The sequence below is a fragment of the Euprymna scolopes genome, chromosome 22, assembly GCF_053919585.1.
Source record: "Euprymna scolopes isolate OS-2025 chromosome 22, ASM5391958v1, whole genome shotgun sequence".
Lineage (NCBI taxonomy): Eukaryota > Metazoa > Mollusca > Cephalopoda > Sepiida > Sepiolidae > Euprymna > Euprymna scolopes.
This window is the reverse complement of record NC_136503.1, coordinates 110,120,606-110,140,781: the sequence shown is the minus strand read 5'-3', so window position 1 is coordinate 110,140,781 and position 20,176 is coordinate 110,120,606. Positions and strand designations below refer to the sequence as shown.

The 20,176-nt window shown below is 34.7% G+C and overlaps 1 protein-coding gene across 1 annotated transcript; it reads right to left on the bottom strand.

Annotated features, from left to right (window-relative positions):
* LOC145243630 (reelin-like) lies at nt 1-14,035 on the bottom strand. Its single transcript, XM_080106653.1, has 5 exons — nt 13,863-14,035; nt 13,070-13,286; nt 7,875-7,989; nt 5,684-5,862; nt 1-730 (listed from the first exon to the last, which is right to left on the bottom strand). Exons 1-5 carry the CDS (start codon nt 13,921-13,923, stop codon nt 688-690), a joined length of 615 nt encoding a protein of 204 aa, XP_079962779.1. The 5' UTR covers nt 13,924-14,035; the 3' UTR covers nt 1-687.
* Between the last annotated feature and the right edge of the window lie 6,141 nt (nt 14,036-20,176).

The window sequence follows — 20,176 nt, the reverse complement described above, 5'->3', positions numbered from 1 at the left end:
TTTGTAATGTCAATAAAGAAGGGTTTATTAAAATCAAAACAGGTAACAAATATACATATCAAATGTTATTGCTTTTAACAACATGGATCAAAGCTAAAAAGAAAATGGCTAGTCAGAACCAAATATTGATTTTTTAGACGAAATCTGTCAATGACAAAAATCTAGAGATAGACCAACTTTACTTTATTATGTATATATGTATATATGCGCGTGTGTGCGTGAAAATTGCAGGTGTGCATATTCTGTGATGACATCAATGAAGAATTAATATTTCATAAATTTTACATCTGAAATTTTATGATAGCTATTGCAGAATTGAATAAAATCTAAAAATGTTTATTTTGCTATGCAGTGTTTTTCATTATTATCTAACATACCGTTCTGCTTGTCTTTCATGAGTTCGTAATAACACAGCCCTCACTCGCCCTGCATCTAATCTAAATATGATCAAATGTGAGAAATACTATGAATAAACATCTTGCTTTTCCTTCATCAAAAATCCGTCCTTTTGTTTTTTTTTTTTGTTTTTGTTTTTTTGTGTGTGACAATTTCGTATTTTTGTGTTCGTCAGGATAAATTGAAAAGAGAGAAACCGACTGAAGCAGACGTTGGGAAATCATCGTTGTCGTCAAAAAAATTTGTTGAAGAAGGGGGGAGACAATTTACAACTTGATGTCATCACCTGCCTCAGCGGCTGATTTGTAAACTGTTTGGACGTCTGGTTTTTGTTCTGTAAAAAAAAAAAAAAATAATAAAAAAAATAAAAATACGAATTATATTTGTGACGCGACAGATATGCAAATGTAGATAGAAACTATAGAACTGCACGCCTGTGGAACTCTGTTCCGCTTGCCTGTTTCCCTCCCGACTTCAACCTAGATGTCTTCAAGCCCAACACAAACAAATTCCTGATGAACCGCCCCCCTCTAAGTAATTACACCTTACCAATTCTCCAATACTATTGCTACACTATCCCTTTGATTACTGTACACACAATAACCCTTATCCCTGAGTGGCCATTGGGCCTTGATAAGTGGTGAACTCCATGTAAAAAAAAAATATCAGCAATAAATGCATATTTATAAAACAAATATAAACAGCATATAGGGTTTGAGCCTTCAACCTTCAAAAAGAGTGTCACTTAAAACTGAATATCACCCAGTACTTTATCCGTTACGCCATGGGTCCTTGTGGAGTCATAGGCAAATATAAACGCATGCACTTATACATAAACAACATATACACAGAAGAGTGGCACTTTTTTCTTTTTTTTTGTATACAAAGGAATCACCACTTATCAAGGCCCGGAGGCCAATCGAGGATAAGGGTTAATGAATGTACAGTGGTCAAAAGGAACATGTCGTAGTAATCGTTAATAGTGGAAATTTGGTAAATTGGATTACTTAAGGGGATGGCTAATCAAGAATTTGTTTACATTGGACTTCAAGACAACCATATTGTGGTCGGAAAACAAGAAAACGGAACAGCGTTCCACAGGCGTGCAGTTATTAGAAAGAAGCTTTGTTCATGGAATATACGTTTAGGTTTAGGCACAGATAAAGAGTGGGGGAATTATTGATAGTGGTTTCAGCTAGATTAATGTTTTCCGTAAAAGTCAGGACAGGGGGGAAGCATAGATTAGAGCTCAGACAAGCACTTGCCATGAAAATAACGATGAAGCAGAGACAGGCTCGCAACGCCTCTTCTATGGGAAAAAGGCTGCAGGGAAGAGAAAAGGGAATCCCCCACTAGACTGCGAAGTCTATTTTGAACTCTGTCAAGGCAGGATATAAAATTACGCCATGGGTCCTTGCGAAGTAATAGGCAAAATTGAGTTCTAAGTGACATTTTTTTGGAGGTTGAAGGTTCATTCCTCAGTGCGAGTGATACTGAAAATATAATTACGAATTACTTAAGATTTTTAACCGGTCATGGCTGACAGAATGAGAGCATGTTACTCCTGTGGATTAAATAATGAGTTCCGTTTGAAATTTCGTATATCTTTTCGATTTGGACAAAAAGATTCCCGAGTTCGATAAGATACTCCTGAAGAAGGTCTGAAGTTATATTGGCTGGAACGTTCTCAACATGACAACAGTAGTTTAAATAATGAAGATCAGTTAAATAATCTTACAGCGACAAATACTGGTAGTGCACAACACATCCAAAGTATTACTGTTTAAATTATGTTGTTTTGGATTATGGCATGGCAGTGCCGGATTTTGGAGTCGGACGACGACGGAAAATACCAGGTTCTCAAATATGTCCCAGAACAGAGGACTTCAAGTTATATATAAACAAATGCTTTTGTGGGTCAAGAGAGAGAGAGAGAGAGAGAGAGAGAGAGAGAGAGAGAGAGAGAGAGAGGAAGAAAAACGCAGACCAAACACGTCGTCGCATTCCTAGACCGTCGCCAACCACGTCTCTCTATCTCTGCTCCATCGCCGAAATGTGGCTTCCCTGTACAATATTACAAGTACTTTGACGGTAAATACTTGGACGAATTCAAAGCACTCGTAGCCCCTCGACATAAATACCCTCGACAAACCCGACAAGCATCAAAATCCCACCCCTACACTGTAGAGATGCTTAGATGTCGAAAAGCTTTCTACTCAACTAGCTTCTTCCTTCGAACTGCTAGACTTTGGAATTCCCTTCCAGGCCCTATGTTTTTCCGACTGTACTGACATGCAGATATCCAAGTGTAATGTGAGCAGACATCTTGCTGTCCAACTCCCTACATAGTATTCCTGCAAATCTAGTTCCAAATAATAGCCCCTTACAACTTAGTGGCACTGTGTTTGGGATGAAAAAATAACAGTAAAAAAAACTGTAATATGTAGAAAGTCTTACAATGCAGAAGTAACAGAAAGACATAGACTGAAGCAGATAAAGAGGAAGTTTATTACAAATGCATGTGTATATATTTATATATTTCATACACACATTTTATTTATATTTGTATTGTGATTACCTGTGTCAGCTGGTCTGATGGAATATCCGTATTCTATAATATTTCGAGCATGCGACGCTATCAAAGCAACATTATGGCCAGATAAAATAACACGTTGTGTACTGAATCCGCTGTTCCAAAAACAAGAGGGAGAACCAGTGCGATTTGGTGTTCAACGTCTCAAGTATATCTTGCTTGATTCCAAAGCAATTATTGCACGAAGATTCAAAAATACAAATCCTGGTTGCCCCGTCACTAATATACAGAGAAATCTTCAAAATGCTCAGTAAGAAATCGAGAGGGTGTTTGAATGATAAAAGGTTTACTGTTATCACAAATATAATCAGCTCTTCTTTTTCTGTATGCTTTATTCTTGTGTCAGAGTGTTCTGGTTAATTAGTAAAAAATATGACAAATAAAAGAAACTAAGCTAAGCTTAATAACACACCAACGGAAACAACTACTAATTCAGGTCGTGCCATAATATGACCTATAGGAAAGTTATAAATGATAACTTTAATTGGTGAAAAAAGCGAAAGAGAGATGTTATGACATGAGTTACCGTTCCTTGGATAGGAGTTACTTGCCCTTGAATAAAAGCGGGTTCACTTGCTTTTCGGGTGCAGCTCTTGTATGGTCTGTTAACTTCATAGTTCAACCTCGACTATCGGCCTGACAGAAACTGGGTAATTTCGATGCCCTTTTTGTTGCCAGACTGATGCAAAATGTTCTGTAAAGTTTTAGGAGGTCCACCTTCCCAGGCCTTACCTCTGGGCTTTCGGAAGGAGCAAATTTATCGCTTGTTGCCTGAAATATCCTTACTGGGGAATACCAACGGGGTTACTCAGGCATATTTGTGCAAGGTCGAATTTCTTCTTCTCTTTGAGCACTGACTTATTTTCCTACCTTCCGATCTTGTGTCACATCCTCTCATGGTGGAAGCGAGATAAATATCGGCCTTTGTAATCTAAACATACCTTTGTGTTGTCTTTCGGTACTCTACTAACCCCAAGTTTAACAGACCTTTTAGTGTTGCTGTAATATATAGAGAAATCTCCAAAATGCTTTGCTGAATCTTGCTTCCCTAATAGCTGCAAGATGGCCTCTATGGTACTAGTGTACAAAAATTCTTGTGAAAGGACCGATTCCCTCAATTTTCGCCCTGTTAGTCTCCCCTCTCTCTCTCTTAGCTAAAATCTTTGAGATCTGAATTAAGCAAGCACTAGTCCAGCACCTCGTAAAGGAAAATCTTCTCTGACAAACAGTATGGATTCAGGCAATGTCATTCTACTGCAGATATTTTAACAGTCATCTATGAATGCATATACCATGTACTGGGCGAAGCCAGGGCTGTAGTCCTTGATATATCCAAGGCCTTTGACAAAGTCTAGCACGAAGAGCTGCTAATGAAAATTAAATGCTACGGTATAACTGGACGTATACTAAATATAATTAGATCCTTCTTAGACAATAAGACCATCTAGGTTGTTATTGATGGACGTACATCCAAGCAGCATAACATTAATGCGGAAGTGCCTCAGGGATCGATCCTTAGACCACTATTATTCCTGATATTCATAAACGATCTCCTGGTAACATTGTGTCCGAGATGGGTATATTTGCTGATGATATAACGCTCTATAACATGCATGAGGGAAGAATGGTTATACATTAATCTAAGACAATGCCAGAATCGTTAGAAAATGACTTCTAGACCGTAGTGGAATGTGGCCGCAAAAGGATGGTAACATTTAATGCTAGTAAGACGAAGCTGCTCTCCTTTAAAAATTACAAGACGCCTCTCCAACCGCCTATATCCATGAAAAATAACACACTACCTGAGAATTCTTCCTTTAAACTCCTCAGCCTAACATTTGCAGACAATATGAATTGGAACAAATACATTGACGACATTGCAAAGGCTGCTGCAAAGAAGGTGGGCCCCTCTATCAAGCTAGAAGATTACTCACACCTGAGAGTATCCTGTATCTCTACAAGGCCACCATTCGCCCATGCATGGAGAAGTGCTGCCACATTTGGGCTAATGCATCCACCACTAGCCTTTCCCTCTTAGGGTTCAAAAAAGAGTTGTTAATCTAATATGTCCCACTTTGTCAACTCAGCTCCAACCCCTGTCCCATCACCGCAATGTTGCATCTCTGTGCCTGTTTTACAAATATTTTAATGGAATATGTTCTGATGAACTCGTTACACTCGTGTCCCCTCGACGTATATATCCCCGACAAACCCACTTAGCAACAAAATCTCTCCACTTCACAGTTGAGGTTCATAAATGCCAGAAAGCTTTCTACTCTAATAGTTTCTTCCCTCGAACAGCTAGACTTTGGAATTGCCTTCCTGCTACCTGCTTCCCTAACTTTACTGATATGCAGAAGTTTAAATGTAATGTAAACCAACATCTTGTTAATCTTTCCTAGCCATGGTCCCACATAGTAGCTCCTTACGCCCAAGTGGCGATATGCCTTGTTAAGGGTGAATGTGAGTAAAAAACAATTTAAAAAAATAACATGAAAGGCTTGCTTTATTAAACTGTTTGGGAAAAGAAAGAGCCATTTTAGTACCTTCTAATTTAGAGTCATTCCAGGGGAGGTAAATCGGTTCATAACATCACAAGTGAAAGAGAAAGGGGTGTCGTAGGTGGATGAAAGTGATAAGGGGGAGACGATAGATAGATAGAGAGAGAGAGAGAATCGTGGAAAGAATACTTACGCTAATATTTCTACATTATCAATCGCCCACTGATCGTGACCTTGACCGCCGTGTTCTGGTTGCCACCATCGGAATTGCACGCCGACCTTACTTAAGTCTCTTGGAATATCGTAGGCAACTTGTTTGGCGTTTAAATAATCCCGAGGTTCGTGACGAGCAAGTAGTTTCCATTCAACACCCTGAAGAAAAATATGACAAAATGAAAAACGGTTAATTTTTTTTTTTTAAATATGTTTCTTTTTTTATGACAAAATGACTATTTATGATAAAATGAAAAACGGTTATTATTTTTTTTTCTTAAATATGTTTAATATTGCAGATGCAACATTGCGGTGATGGGACAGGGGTTGGAGCTGAGTTGACAAAGTGGGATGTATTAGATTGAAAAAATTTTTTTGAACCCCATCCAAGAGGGAAAGGCCATGTAAAAAACGATTAATTTTTTTTTTAAATATGTTTTTTTAAATGTCATTTCAAATGTATTTTTGTTAAGGTTTTTTAAAATATGTTTATTTTTTGAAATGTCATTTCAAATGTATTTTTGTTAAAAGTTTTTTTAATATGTTTTTTTTTTTAAATATCATTTCAAATGTATTTTTGTTAAGGTTTTTTAAAATATGTTTATTTTTTAAAATATGTTTTTTTTTAAAATATCATTTCAAATGTATTTTTGTTAAAAGTTTTTCCTCCCAAAAGTTTTATTATTTGAAATAAAATCATTTTAAAAATCGACCAAAAAACATTTGTGAATTTTGTATCTGGGCTATGTTGTTCTTGAATACCATTTATCTAAATAGCAAAAGAATTTGAAAAGATGAGTTTGTTTTGGGTGCTGAAACCCGGGAATGAATCAACGACATTTAGATGAGTTTCTTTTCATCAACGACATTGGCGATGTTTTCTTTTTTTTTTCCTTGCATTTTCACCGCAAACAAGACACATTGCTACTTTGATGTAAGGGGCTACTATCAGGGACATAAGCTACAGGAGTACTATGTAGGGAGTTGGGCAGCAAGATGTTGGTTCACGTTACACTTGAACTTCTGCATGTCAGTACAGTTGGGGAAGCAGGGACCCGGAAGGAAATTACAAAGTCTAGCGGTTCTAGGAAAGAAACTACTGGAATAGAAGGCTCTCTTACATCTAGGGATCTCTACTTTGAAGGGGTGGGATTTAGCTGCTTGTCGGGTTTTTCGGGGGTTCGCTCGTAATATCACAGTTATAGTCGTAGCAATAGTCTTTGTTTATCCTTTTCACCAAAACATGAGACGATAAGCAAGACCCATCAAAAACGCATGGGAACAACATGGGGTCCAAAACAAAACTGACCCTTACGCAGAAAAATCTGTCTCCTTTTATTCAGCCATTTTGGACCCCCAACAGCACCTAAACTTACATTGTAACGTGGCTGTTACACTTTGCTTTAGAAATTCATAAAAAATAAAACTGGAAAGAAATAAATAAAAATCGGCATTTTTTTCCTTCTTTTTTAAATAAAAGCATTTATTACTTTTACTCCCCCGTCTCGACATCACTTAAGATGTCTCTCGTTGCCACATGTCCATCTAACCTGGTTCGCGTTTCTCTTTCTTCCGACCGCACGCTAGTTTCAGCCAGCTAATTCTTGCCTTCATTTTACCCGCCTGTTTTCTTTTGTGTTGACTCTTTTCTCCCCGACCACGTGGTCCTTTTTTCTTTTCGCGCCAGTTCACAATACTTCCTAATTTGCATATGCGTTCATGGCACCTTCCACTAGTGTTTCATCCCAAAAGGATGAAACACTAGTGTCTGTAAGTATTTAATAATTATCATAGCAAATAATTATATATATATATTCATTATTTCTGCAAGAGAGATGAACATTATTGCTGTGTGAGGATTACAGATGAAGTGTAGATTTAGTGTTTCCACGTACAATAACAAGACCATGAAAAACAATGATACCTAAACAAATATAAAAGCCGTGAGGCTCACAAGAAAGATTCAAGCATCATGACTGGTATGGGCTCCTTTGGTAGCTAACATTTCTGTGTTAGCCTTTACTGGTTACACCTTTGTTTTTCTAAGGTCAACCTGGGTCAACGAGTGGCCATGTATTTGTCTCTTTTTTCAAAACGCTATCTGATGGCCCGAAAAATTTTGTATGTGAAAAAGATGGTGGAGCAAGTTTATAAAAAAAGGAATTATTTACCTTGTTGTCACTGTATTGTAAGAGAACGCCACGGAAATACTGCGGAGACTTCAAATTTACGTTGCAATCTATCGTTTGTGCTTGGCAACCGATTTGTAGGACAAAAATGATTTTGCTGAAATATTAAAAAAAAAAAAGAAGACCTTATATAAAAGAAAAATTTCTATTCGCATCATATCGCTCTAAGTGATAAACACTCAAATGGGTAGGTTGGCTAGTGAATTTATTATTAGCTAGTACGAATTAACGATTAGACAGGGAGTGCTGTAGACATAGGTTTTTATACAAATTTTATGCCTACGAAACTAAAGGAAACTTATGCTCATGGCCTTTGGCATTATTGATACTGAGGCTTAAAAAAGTATAAAGTAGTTCTGGATCGATATACCGTTTTTACTTGTTTGTACTTAATAGATTTGAAGAACAAAGATGATTTATTTCATTTTATTTTTTAATTTTATTATTTAACTAGCGAGGGGTACCCAGCGTTGCCTGGGTGTTTGGAGTTGTGTGTGGAAACCCCGGGGGTGTGGGGGTGGGGGTTTAAAAAAAAGTAATTATGAGGATTGAACCCAAACCGTTGAGGCAAAGTTGTAAATTAAAGTGTGAAAAAAAAAACAAAACGTGCGACGTAAACCATTGCCCCACCGCGAGATGCTAACGGAAACACGCTTAAATTTATTTAATTACTTGGATTTGGCAGGTGCCCATTTTAATGACTTAATGAGGCCAAGTTTGACTGCGGGATAGTATTTCATTTACTGTGGAATGCTTTTTTTATTTTTATTTTCCGAAGATGTTATAGGAAAAAGACTAACCCACATGCGGCGAGCGACAAATGTTGAATATTTTTTCCCAAAATCGAGAAAATTAAATAGACAGGCGAGCTTCGTTGTTAACTCTGAGATATTACGATTTATATGTGATATAAAAAGTTTTAAAAAGTTGTGAACCGACTGACCACTTCTCTGAAAAAAGCATTTTGTAGACATACAGAAAGGTGAACACACATACATACATTTTCGCTTTTATATTTATAGATTTTATTTATTTTTGTCTTTAATTTTTTAATTCAATTTATTTTAATTTTTTTAATTTTATTATTTAATTTTTTAATTCAATTTATTTTTATTTTTTTAATTTTATTATTTAATTTAATTTATTTTTGTCTTTAATTTTTTAATTAAATTTATTTTTATTTTTTAAATTTTATGATTTTATTTAATATATTTTTGTCTTTGATTTTTTAATTCAATTTATTTTTATTTTTTTAATTTTATTATTTAATTTAATTTATTTTTGTCTTTAATTTTTAAATTAAATTTATTTTTATTTTTTAAATTTTATGATTTAATTTAATATATTTTTGTCTTTGATTTTTTAATTCAATTTATTTTTATTTTTTTAATTTTATTATTTAATTTTATTATTTAATTTAATTTATTTTTGTCTTTAATTTCTTAATTCAATTTATTTATATTTTTTAATTTTATTAATTTAATTTTATTTATTTTGTCTTTATTTTTTTTAATTCAATTTATTTTTATTTTTTAATTTTATTAATTTAATTTTATTTATTTTTGTCTTTAATTTTTTAATTCAATTTATTTTTATTTTTTAATTTTATTTTTTAATTTCATTTATTTTTGTCTTTAATTTTTTAATTCAATTTATTTTAAATTTTTAATTTTATTATTTAATTTTATTTATTTTGTCTTTAATTTTTTAATTCAATTTATTTTTATTTTTTTAATTTTATTATTTAATTTTATTTATTTTGTCTTTAATTTTTTAATTCAATTTATTTTGATTTTATTAATTTAATTTTATTTATTTATTTTTATTTTTTAATTAAATTTATTTTTATTTTTTTAATTTTATTATTTAATTTTTTAATTCAATTTATTTATATTTTTTTAATTTTATTATTTAATTTAATTTATTTTTGTCTTTAATTTTTTAATTAAATTTATTTTTATTTTTTAAATTTTATTATTTAATTTAATATATTTTTGTCTTTGATTTTTTAATTCAATTTATTTTTATTTTTTTAATTTTATTATTTCATTTTATTATTTAATTTAATTTATTTTTGTCATTAATTTCTTAATTCAATTTATTTATTTTTTTAAATTTTATTAATTTAATTTTATTTATTTTGTCTTTATTTTTTTAATTCAATTTATTTTTATTTTTTAATTTATTAATTTAATTTTATTTATTTTTGTCTTTAATTTTTTAATTCAATTTATTTTTATTTTTTAATTTTATTTTTTAATTTCATTTATTTTTGTCTTTAATTTTTTAATTCAATTTATTCTTATATTTTTAATTTTATTATTTAATTTTATTTATTTTTGTCTTTAATTTCTTAATTCAATTCATTTATATTTTTTAATTTTATTATTTAATTTTATTTATTTTTGTTGTTTATTTTTTGTTTTTTAATTCAATTTATTTTAATTTTTAATTTTATTATTTAATTTTATTCATTTTTTTTAGAAAATTTTTATTAAATTTTTTTTTAGTTTTTAATTTTATTAATTTATTTTTTAATTTTATTAATTTATTTTTTATTTTTATTAATTTATTTTTTAATTTTATTAATTTATTTTTTAATTTTATTAATTTATTTTTTAATTTTATTAATTTATTTTTTAATTTTATTAATTTATTTTTTAATTTTATTAATTTATTTAAAAAAAATTTTCACATGAGGTTTCATACTTTATTCATTCTTTTTTTTTCTTACGGATTTTTGTTATCCTCATCTTTATAGTTGTTACTCTACCACATTTCGGCCAACTCATCCTCTGGCCTTCTTCAGGTGATTAACCGGGACCGGATAGAAATGCCGACTGTTATAACTATGACCCCAGTAATTACTGCCTTCCATAGATGTTGATTCACCAAATTTTCGCCAGCTAATCTTCTGGTCTGCTTTGGGTAGGATTGAAACCACTATCTTCAGACAATGCTCACCTGAAACTGTAGACTTAACCCCTCTATCCACTGCGCTGCAAACCCCGCAGGGCGATCAAGGTTGGACTTTATGGTCTTATAAATCCAATTTTGTGTTCTAATCTGATCTTTCATTGTTGGGTCCGTACCGAATGGTATTATTTATTTATATATTTAATTATTAGTACGAACTTCTCTCCCCTCTCTCTCTTTCTCTCTAAACGACTATATGTCTGTCTGTCTGTCTGTCTGTCGGTCTCCATATTTTCAAACTCTATCTCCTACGAAACTAAAAGTTGCAGAGCGGCGCTAGAGGCCTCAAATAAGTGGATTTTTTTTTTTTTACGGACTGTTCTTTTATGAGTATTAGCCGGTTAAAATTGTTTTAAGGGTCAAAAATGGGTTAAAATTGTTTTAAGGGTCAAAAATGGGTTAAAATTGTTTTAAGGGTCAAAAATGGGTTAAAATTGTTTTAAGGGTCAAAAATGGGTTAAAATTGCTTTAAGGGTCAAAAATGAGTTAAAATTGTTTTAAGGGTCAAAAATGGGTTAAAATTGTTTTAAGGGTCAAAAATGGGTTAAAATTGAAAAATAAAATCGTTAAACATTTTGTACATTCATTTTAGTTTATTTTGAATTTTTTATCAATTCATATACGTGTCACGTTGGTACAGTGGTAACGTTACCAGCTCTGGATGCTAGAGTTTCGGTTTCAATTCTAGCTGATGGCACCTAAATACGTTTTTCTTTCTTTTGAAATCACGACTATATAATAATATATACGAAATCTGGACAACTGAAAACATCATATTTAAGTGCATATATATAAATAGGAGAGAACTTGAATTCCTACTAGACACTGTCCTCGAGTGTCTAAGGTCTCTCTGTACTTGGGTTTGTCAGAACAACCTGGCATGATATAATATACTGTTTTGTGTTTAAATCCCCGAAACAGTGTTTTATGGTAAACAACTGATGATCCCTTAAATTTCATTGGTACAATAGTGAATTCGAGAGAGCAAGTTGATGCAGTGATTGCAGGTTATTAAATGACTTACTGACTAAATAGTTTTCTAACGAATGATAAAAAATGATTTTTTTTGTATAGTTTTAAAGGTTAAAAACTTCCAAGACTATATATGTATGTATCACATCCTCGTCACCAGGGGAGAACTTGAATGCCTACTAGACACTATCCTCGAGTGTCTTAGGTCTCTCTGTACAGTGAGTTTGTCAGAACAACCTGGCATGAGGATATTTTTTCCCTAGAAGTAAACCCTGACCAAATATTCAAAATCACATAGTATTCGCTGCCCAAATAAGATCTCCTCACTATGGCTAACCCATATTAGCTTTTATGAGGAATGGTGCACCTTCTCCAAGTGATGTTACCTCAAGTAAAAGCACGAAGCTGGATACTCCACCAGACTAGATAAATTCTTGTCCTGGAATCCAGTAAGACCAAGAGATCAAAATAAAAGATGTTCTACAACGCATGAAAATGGTTAAATGGGGAGAGGAAAATTATGTTCTCAATTTCTTACAAACTCAGTCTTTGAGATTTAAAGAACTTTAATAGAACATTCGAATATTTATGTATCTCATATAGAGTTCAAGTGTTAGCCCCAGGTTGTGGGCCCCTTGACTTCTGAGGACTTCGACTGAAGTAAAATAAAACAAAAAGAGAGCTATATATATATATATATATATATATATATATATATATATATATATATATATATATATATATATATATATATAATACAAATATATCTACAGAAGAGATACCCTAACCTAACTATAACATATGCGGTTTGTTTCAAAATGTATACGAATACAAAGAAAACAAAATGGTTCCTCAAAAACAAAAAGCAATAATTAAACTTTAACTTTCTTTTGAATAAAATCTTTATTGAAAAAATATGACAGTTGTTTTATTATGTTTTCTTTGCCAAAAGAATTTACACGCGATGAATGTTTTTTCCTTTACTAAATGTTTTTAATTATATTTCTTGTTTGATAGCGTCACCTCGTTTTGAGTTTGAGGCCGAATCGTTTTCATTCGGTATCTCTCGGCTGTTTACGTAAACAACTAGAAGATACCGACGAAACATCGGTTTTAACACGGGTCACAAACTGTACCAGATACAAATTTTTTCTATAAACTTTTAGGTGTTAAGGATCGCGCTGGGTTTTAATTTTAAAAATATGGAAGAAAAAAAAAATCAAACTAACCCTCCGGTAAACAGATTTAATGGCTGCGTAACAGCGTGTCGTTGACCACACCCGTTGAAATACAACGATTTGCCGTGGGCGTGCGGACGCAGGGCGCCACATCCGATTCCAATGCCGCCACCACGGACAGATTCCCAGTAGTGCATGTAGATGGCGCCTTCGAAAGAATCGATCAAGCGCTGCAGGAGACTGTCGCGTGCAGGTTCACAGGTTTTACCTGCGTTTGAGGAAGAAAGCAGAAACAATATAAAAATATACATGTAAAAAATTGGTGTTGGTGAAGAGAGGCCGAGAAATAGGAAGGAGGGAGAGAGAGAGAGAGAGAGAGAGAGAAAGAGAGAGAGAGAGAGAGAACACAAAAGGTATGCGTGAGAAGAGAGAGAGACGATAGACAGAGAGAGAGAGAGAGAGAGAGAGAGAGAGTGTGTGTGTGTGTGTGTGAAAGAGAGAGAGAGAGAGAGAGAGAGAGAACACAAAAGGTATGCGTGAGAAGAGAGAGAGACGATAGACAGAGAGAGAGAGTGTGTGTGTGTGTGTGTGTGTGTGTGTGTGTGAAAGAGAGAGAGAGAGAGAGAGAGAGATGAGACAAATATAAGAGGGGGAGAGAGAAAGCGAAGTTGGTTGGTTGGTTCGTTGGTTGATAGGTTGATCAGTTGATCGGTTGCGTTTAATGGTCTATCAATTTTAAACGGTCATTTTAAGACCAGAAACTTAAAAAAAACAAACCCCTTCACCCCCCCCCCAAAAAAAAACTATTTGATCTTAAATAAATAGCAATATTTTCTTTTCTAACCATATGCTCCTGGGTCACAAACGCAGTGGCCGTTGCGACAATCTCCTCGTCCATTGCACATGTCAGGACACGCCTCGCCAATGTAAATGTCATCTATGGCCCAAGGGGGTGATGTCGTACCAACCCAATGTTTCTGCACCCAACGGATCTGAGTAGTGCTGAAAAAAAAAAAAAAAAAAAAAAGAAGCACACCATAAAAACAATATTACTAATAAAAATATACAAACTACTAAAGGGGCGAATCTAGGTTTGTATTAGTCTCCAGGTAGTGAGTGATGGTGGGGTTATTTGGATATATTTTCAACGAGTGATGATATCCGTAAAACTTCCTCTTCCCTCTTCCGATGAAATATTTCTATTATTTCCAAATGCAAGAACGTTTATTTTTATATGGCAATCGCTTAAGACAAGGCGTGAAACCACTTGATGCAAGGAGATAATGTTAACGAGCATCTCTCCCCCCTCTCTGGCTTTCTTACTCTTTCTATTTTCTCTCTCTGTGTCTCTATAAGAGAATAGAGAGGGAGAGAGGGAGATAGATAGAGAGAGAGAGAGAGAGAGAGAGAGAGGTGAGTAAACGTGGAGGTAGACACGTTTACCAGAACCAAAGGTCAGCTGACCAAATTACGTATGTGTGACGTGGTTGGCTAGATCTGTGAGATTTGATTTGAGCTTTGAAGAAGACGGACGTTCTTCCATGGTCTCCCCCTGGGGAGGGGGGAGACGAACGCTGACGTGTGTGAAGAAGTGCCCACACAAGAGATTTCACTTTACACCTGCTGCAGGACCTCTGGGGAAAGTGAAATAAAATCTATAAAACCATTTCATCGTCTTGGAGTGATAAATCTTCGTCAAACAGGTATCAAGTCTCCCTCCAGGATGAGAAATTCCCAGATGATCCAACAGCGAGAAGAAACAGAGGTAGGTTCAGAAATTACATGTCACATACACGATTCCCTTTATGATAATCAAACACACAACCATTTATATTAGAGACAATCATACGCACACGGAATCGTTCTTATGTTATATAGAAAACGTAAAATGTGCCCCTAAATGAAGAACTCTATATAACATATTCAAATGTAACGAAAGCTCAATTTGGTACCCCTCAAGGATAACCTCGATGATTGAATATATAACAATAACAAGGATGGAAAATGATTTTCACAAAGACAAGAGATACCTATTGGGCAATATCAAAGTTATAGGCAGGAGGAAAACAGGCAGCAGGAAAAGAGTACCACAAGCCTGAAGCTCCCTTCGGCCCCCTTCGGCCCCCTTCGGCTCCCTCCAATAATCAGGTATGCAAGTTTATTTTTATGATCGAAGAAGAAGAGGCTTAATCTCAATAATAACTGATGATAATAAAACGGAAAGGAAAAAATATTCCATTTTAATATAGACACAGAAATATTCCCTTATTAAAACAGAACGGAGAGAAATAGAGAAATTATATATATATATATATATATATATATATATATATATATATATATATATAAAGACAGAAGAGGAAAGAGATAAAGCGGAAGAGTGTTATATATACAAAGAGAGAGAGAGAGAGAGAGAGAGAGAGAGAGAGAGAGAGAGAGAGAGAAAGTGAAAGAGAGAGAAACAAAAAATAGAGAAATAGAGAGATAAATATTAGGTTTAGAAGAAAGTTCTTGCGGAATTTTAAATTTTGATTTCAAATGATGAATTTTCAAATAAGTTTTCGTTATAATACCTTTACTTTATATATTATTTTAAAGAGCGGGTTTCGCTCTATTTAATCGTTTGAATTACAATCGTTTTAAAACAATAATGTTTGCTTTTCAGAACGTTGAATCCAAGAGGGGTAAAAGGCAAATTCGCACAATTTTCTTATTTCAATTTAAGCTGAAACAGCTCGCGATATCAATGAAGCGTTTGGTCCAGGAATCACTACTGAATGCATAGCACAATGATGGTTTAAGAAATTTCGTGACGGCGACGAAAGTTTTGAAGACGATGAGCGTAATGGTCGGCCATCGGATGTTGACAACGATCAATTAAGAGCCTTAGTCGACTTAGTCGAAATAGATTTACGTACAACTGCTCGAGAAGTTGCTTCTGAATTAGACGTAATGTATACGACAATTTCCAACAACTTGAGAGAGATTGAAAAGACAAAAAACAAAAAAGAAAAACTTGATAAATGGGTGCATCAGAAATTGAACGGTAACCAAAAGAAATGCTGTTATGAAGTGTCATTTTCCCTTCTTTTACGCAACAAGAATGAATCGTTTCTCGACCGGGTTGTAACTTGTGGTGAAAAGTAGGTTCTTTACGACAACCGACGATGCTCAGCTCAGTGGTTAGACACTGACAAAGCTCTACAACACTTCCCAAAGCCAGAGTTGCACCAAAAGAAGGTCATGTTGACCGTTTGGTGGTCTGCAACCGGTCTCGTCTATTACAGTTTTTGGAATGCAGGCGAAACCATTATGACGGGAAAGTATTGTCTTCAGGTATGCTGAAAAAGAATATCGCTAGGAAAATTAGCAGAGAAAAATAGTTTTGGAGTTAGTTTTATTAATGCGTGTATTGTGAAATGTAAATCACTGGCGACCATGTTTGAACAGGCGGCATATGAAAGGGGCAAAACCTCAGTTTGTTCAGGTATGCTGAAAACGAATATCGCAAGGAAAAGTAGCACAGACAGATAAATAGTTTTCGAGATATTAATGCGTGTATTTTGAAATGTAAATCACTGACGACCATGTTTGCACAGGCAGACTATGAAATGGGCCAACCCCCAGTTTGTTCAGGTATGCTGAAAACGTATATCGCAAGGAAAATAAGCAGAGAAGAATAGTTTTGGAGCTAGTTTTATTAATGCGTGTATTTTGAAATGTAAATAACTGGCGACCATGTTTGAATAGGCGGTATACGAAAGGGGTCAACCCTCAGTTTGTTCAGGTATGCTGAAAACGAATACCGCAAGGAAAATTAGCACAGACAGACGAATAGTTTTCGAGATAGTAATGCGTGTATTTTGAAATGTATACCACTGGCGACCATGTTTGAACAGGCGGCATATGAGAGGGGCCAACCCTCAGTTTGTTCAGGTATGTTGAAAACGAATATCGCAAGGAAAATTAGCAGTGACAAATAGTGTTGGAGCTAGTTTTATTAACGCGTGTATTTTGAAATGTAAATAACTGGCGACCATGTTTGAACAGGCGACATATGAACGGGGGTAACCATCAGTTTGTTCAGGTATGCTGAAAACGAATATCGCAAGGAAAATTAGCAGAGACAGACAGACTACTAGTTTTGGAGCTAGTTTTATTACTGCGTGTATTTTGAAATGTAAATCACTGGCGACCATGTTTGAACAGGCGGCATATGAAAGGGGCCAATCCTCAGTTTGTTCAGGTATGTTGAAAACGAATATCGCAAGGAAAATTAGCAGAGACAGACAGACTTCTAGTTTTGGAGCTAGTTTTATTAATGCGTGTATTGTGAAATGTAAATCACTGGCGACCATGTTTGAACAGTTTGACCAGGCGGCGTATGAAAGGGGCCAACTCTAAGTTTGTTCAGGTATGCTGAAAACGAATATCGCATGGAAAATTAGCAGAGACAAATAGTTTTGGAGCTAGTTTTATTAATGCGTGTATTTTGAAATGTAAATCACTGGCGACCATGTTTGAACAAGGGGCATATGAAAGGGGCCAACCCTCAGTTTGTTCAGCTATGCTGAAAACGAATATCGCAAGGACAATTACCAAAGACAGACGAATAGTTTACGAGATAGTAATGCGTGTATTTTGAAATGTAAATCACTGGCGACCATGTTTGAACAGGCGGCATATGAGAGGGCAAACCCTCAGTTGGTTCAGGTATGCTGAAAACGAATATCGCAAGGAAAATTAGCAGAGACAAATAGTTTTGGAGCTAGTTTTATTAATGCGTGTATTTTGAAATGTAAATCACTGGCGACCATGTTTGAACAGTCGACATATGAACGGGGGCAACCATCAGTTTGTGCAGGTATGCTGAAAACGAATATCGCAAGGAAAATTAGCACAGACAATTAGTTTTGGAGCTAGTTTTATTACTGCGTGTATTTTGAAATGTGAATCACTGGCGACCATGTTTGAACAGTTTTAACAGGCGGCGTATGAAAGGGGCCAACCCTCAGTTTGTTCAGGTATGCGTAAAACGAATATCGCAAGGAAAATTAGCAGAGACAGACAGACTACTAGTTTTGGAGCTAGTTTTATTAATGCGTGTATTTTGAAATGTAAATCACTGGCGACCATGTTTGAACAGGCGGCATATGAAAGGGGCAAACCCTCAGTTTGTTCAGGTATGCTGAAAACGAATATCGCAATGGAAAATTAACATAGTCTGACTATAGATTCACCATCAAAGTATTGAAATGTTTTTATTTTATTTTACAAAGGAATCACTGCCTATCAAGCCCCAGAGACCACTCGAGGGGTTAAAGAGTGTACAGTAGTCGATGGGACAATATCATAGTAATCGTTAGAAGTGTAAATTTGGTAAATCAGATTACTTAAGATGAACGGCTTATCAAGAACTTGTTTACATTCGACTTGAAGAGGACGAATAAAAACTATACAGCTGAAAGAACTCGCGAAAACTATCATTTTAACGATGCCTTTCAAATCGTAAACTGCTTGTTTACATTTGTGATCAGTTTTCGAAGATAATAAAAAGTGTAAAAAAAAAGCAAACCTTTAGAATCCTAAAAAGATCTCCCGGAAGCATTTTTGCAACATGAAAAACATACAAACCAAAATAAAGAGAGGAGGCACCCTACTCCAAAATATGGTTTATTACATCGCTTAAAAAAGAAGAATCTTAATTTAGACGCTCCAATAATACGATAATTGGGTGGGGGAAGCAAATGGTTTTCTTTTTTCTAACTTGGTTTTAAAAAGTTTTTATTGCTAACATTTATTTTCATGAACTCTAACCACACCTCACAACCCTAATCCGGCCGGTCGGTAAAAAAGTTTTTATTTTTTTAAATTTTGTTGAAACCGACAACACACATACGCACGCACGTGTACACACACACACACACACACACACACACACACACACACGCACGCACGCACGCACACATAAGAATCGCTTCTTGTCACCAAGCTGAAGAAGAGAGAAAGTGGGGGAAGGAGAGAAAGGGTCGTGTTTTCTGCACTGCACGTGCCGGGGTCAAACAGAAGTTAAATGAAATCGATTATAAATGCCTCGACAAAGTTGTGTCTGAACTTTTTATTCTATGAAACTTAAGATTAATAAAACGAAATAATCGTGACCCGTGGAAATTCCACGGCGAATATTTCGCATTCAATAAGAACAAAACGAAAAAGTAGTTAACAAATAAATATATAAGAAAATGAATGTTACCAAAGGCAAGATAAGTTACTTTTCTACCTACCTAGATCACATTTTTGTTGTTTTAACTCATTTTAAAACGTTTATTTAACACAAACAAAAGTAGCGCACAGTGTTAAGTTAGAATAATAAAGAAGTGTCTGACATTTTACAGACATCTTGTGAGACTCGATAATCGCTCCAAACTCGAAAATTAAGCAAAATACTGGTAGCAACACATCCAATAAATGTCAGCAAACGTTCGAACATGTTTTCTTTTTCACATTAGCGAAACTCTTATCAGAGCAAAAGCGAAAATGAGAAGCAAACACAAATGAAGAAGTCGGTTTTTATCGTTGAGCACAAAAACAAAAACAAAAAGAGTATCTAATCTATAGGTCAATCTCCAAAGTCTGTCCCATCGCCTCAGTGTTGCATCCCTGTTTACAAGTACTTTAATGGGATGTGCTCTGATGAACCAATAGCACTTATACCAGTGGTCGGAAAACATGTACCGGGAAAACTCGTCTCTGGAAAAACCGTACCCGGAAAACTTGTACCGTTCAGTTTGTCCAGGCATGCTGAAAACGAATATCGCAAGGAAAATTAGCACAGACAAATAGTTTTGGAGCTAGTTTTATTAATGCGTGTATTTTGAAATGTAAATCACTGGCGACCATGTTTGAACGGGGGGCAAATGAAAGGGGGCAACCCTCAGTTTGTTCAGGTATGCTGAAAACGAATATCACAAGGAAAATTAGCACAGACAGACGAATAGTTTTCGAGATAGTAATGCTTGTATTTTGAAATGTAAATCACTGGCGACCATGTTTGAACAGGCGGCATATGAAAGGGGCCAACCCTAAGTTTGTTCAGGTATGCTTAAAACGAATATTGCAAGGAAAATTAGCAGAGACAGACAGACTACTAGTTTTGGA

What these genes read in the sequence shown, in the direction of transcription:
- LOC145243630 (XM_080106653.1), bottom strand. Translation starts at nt 13,923, where the DNA reads ATGTGCAATGGACGAGGAGATTGTCGCAACGGCCACTGCGTTTGTGAC. An exon ending in TTGTGACCCAGGAGCATATG is followed by an intron (nt 13,287 to 13,862) that starts GTTAGAAAAGAA and finishes CCTCAAACGCAG; the next exon opens with GTAAAACCTGTGAACCTGCA. An exon ending in TACAATACAGTGACAACAAG is followed by an intron (nt 5,863 to 7,874) that starts GTAAATAATTCC and finishes ATTTTTCTTCAG; the next exon opens with GGTGTTGAATGGAAACTACT.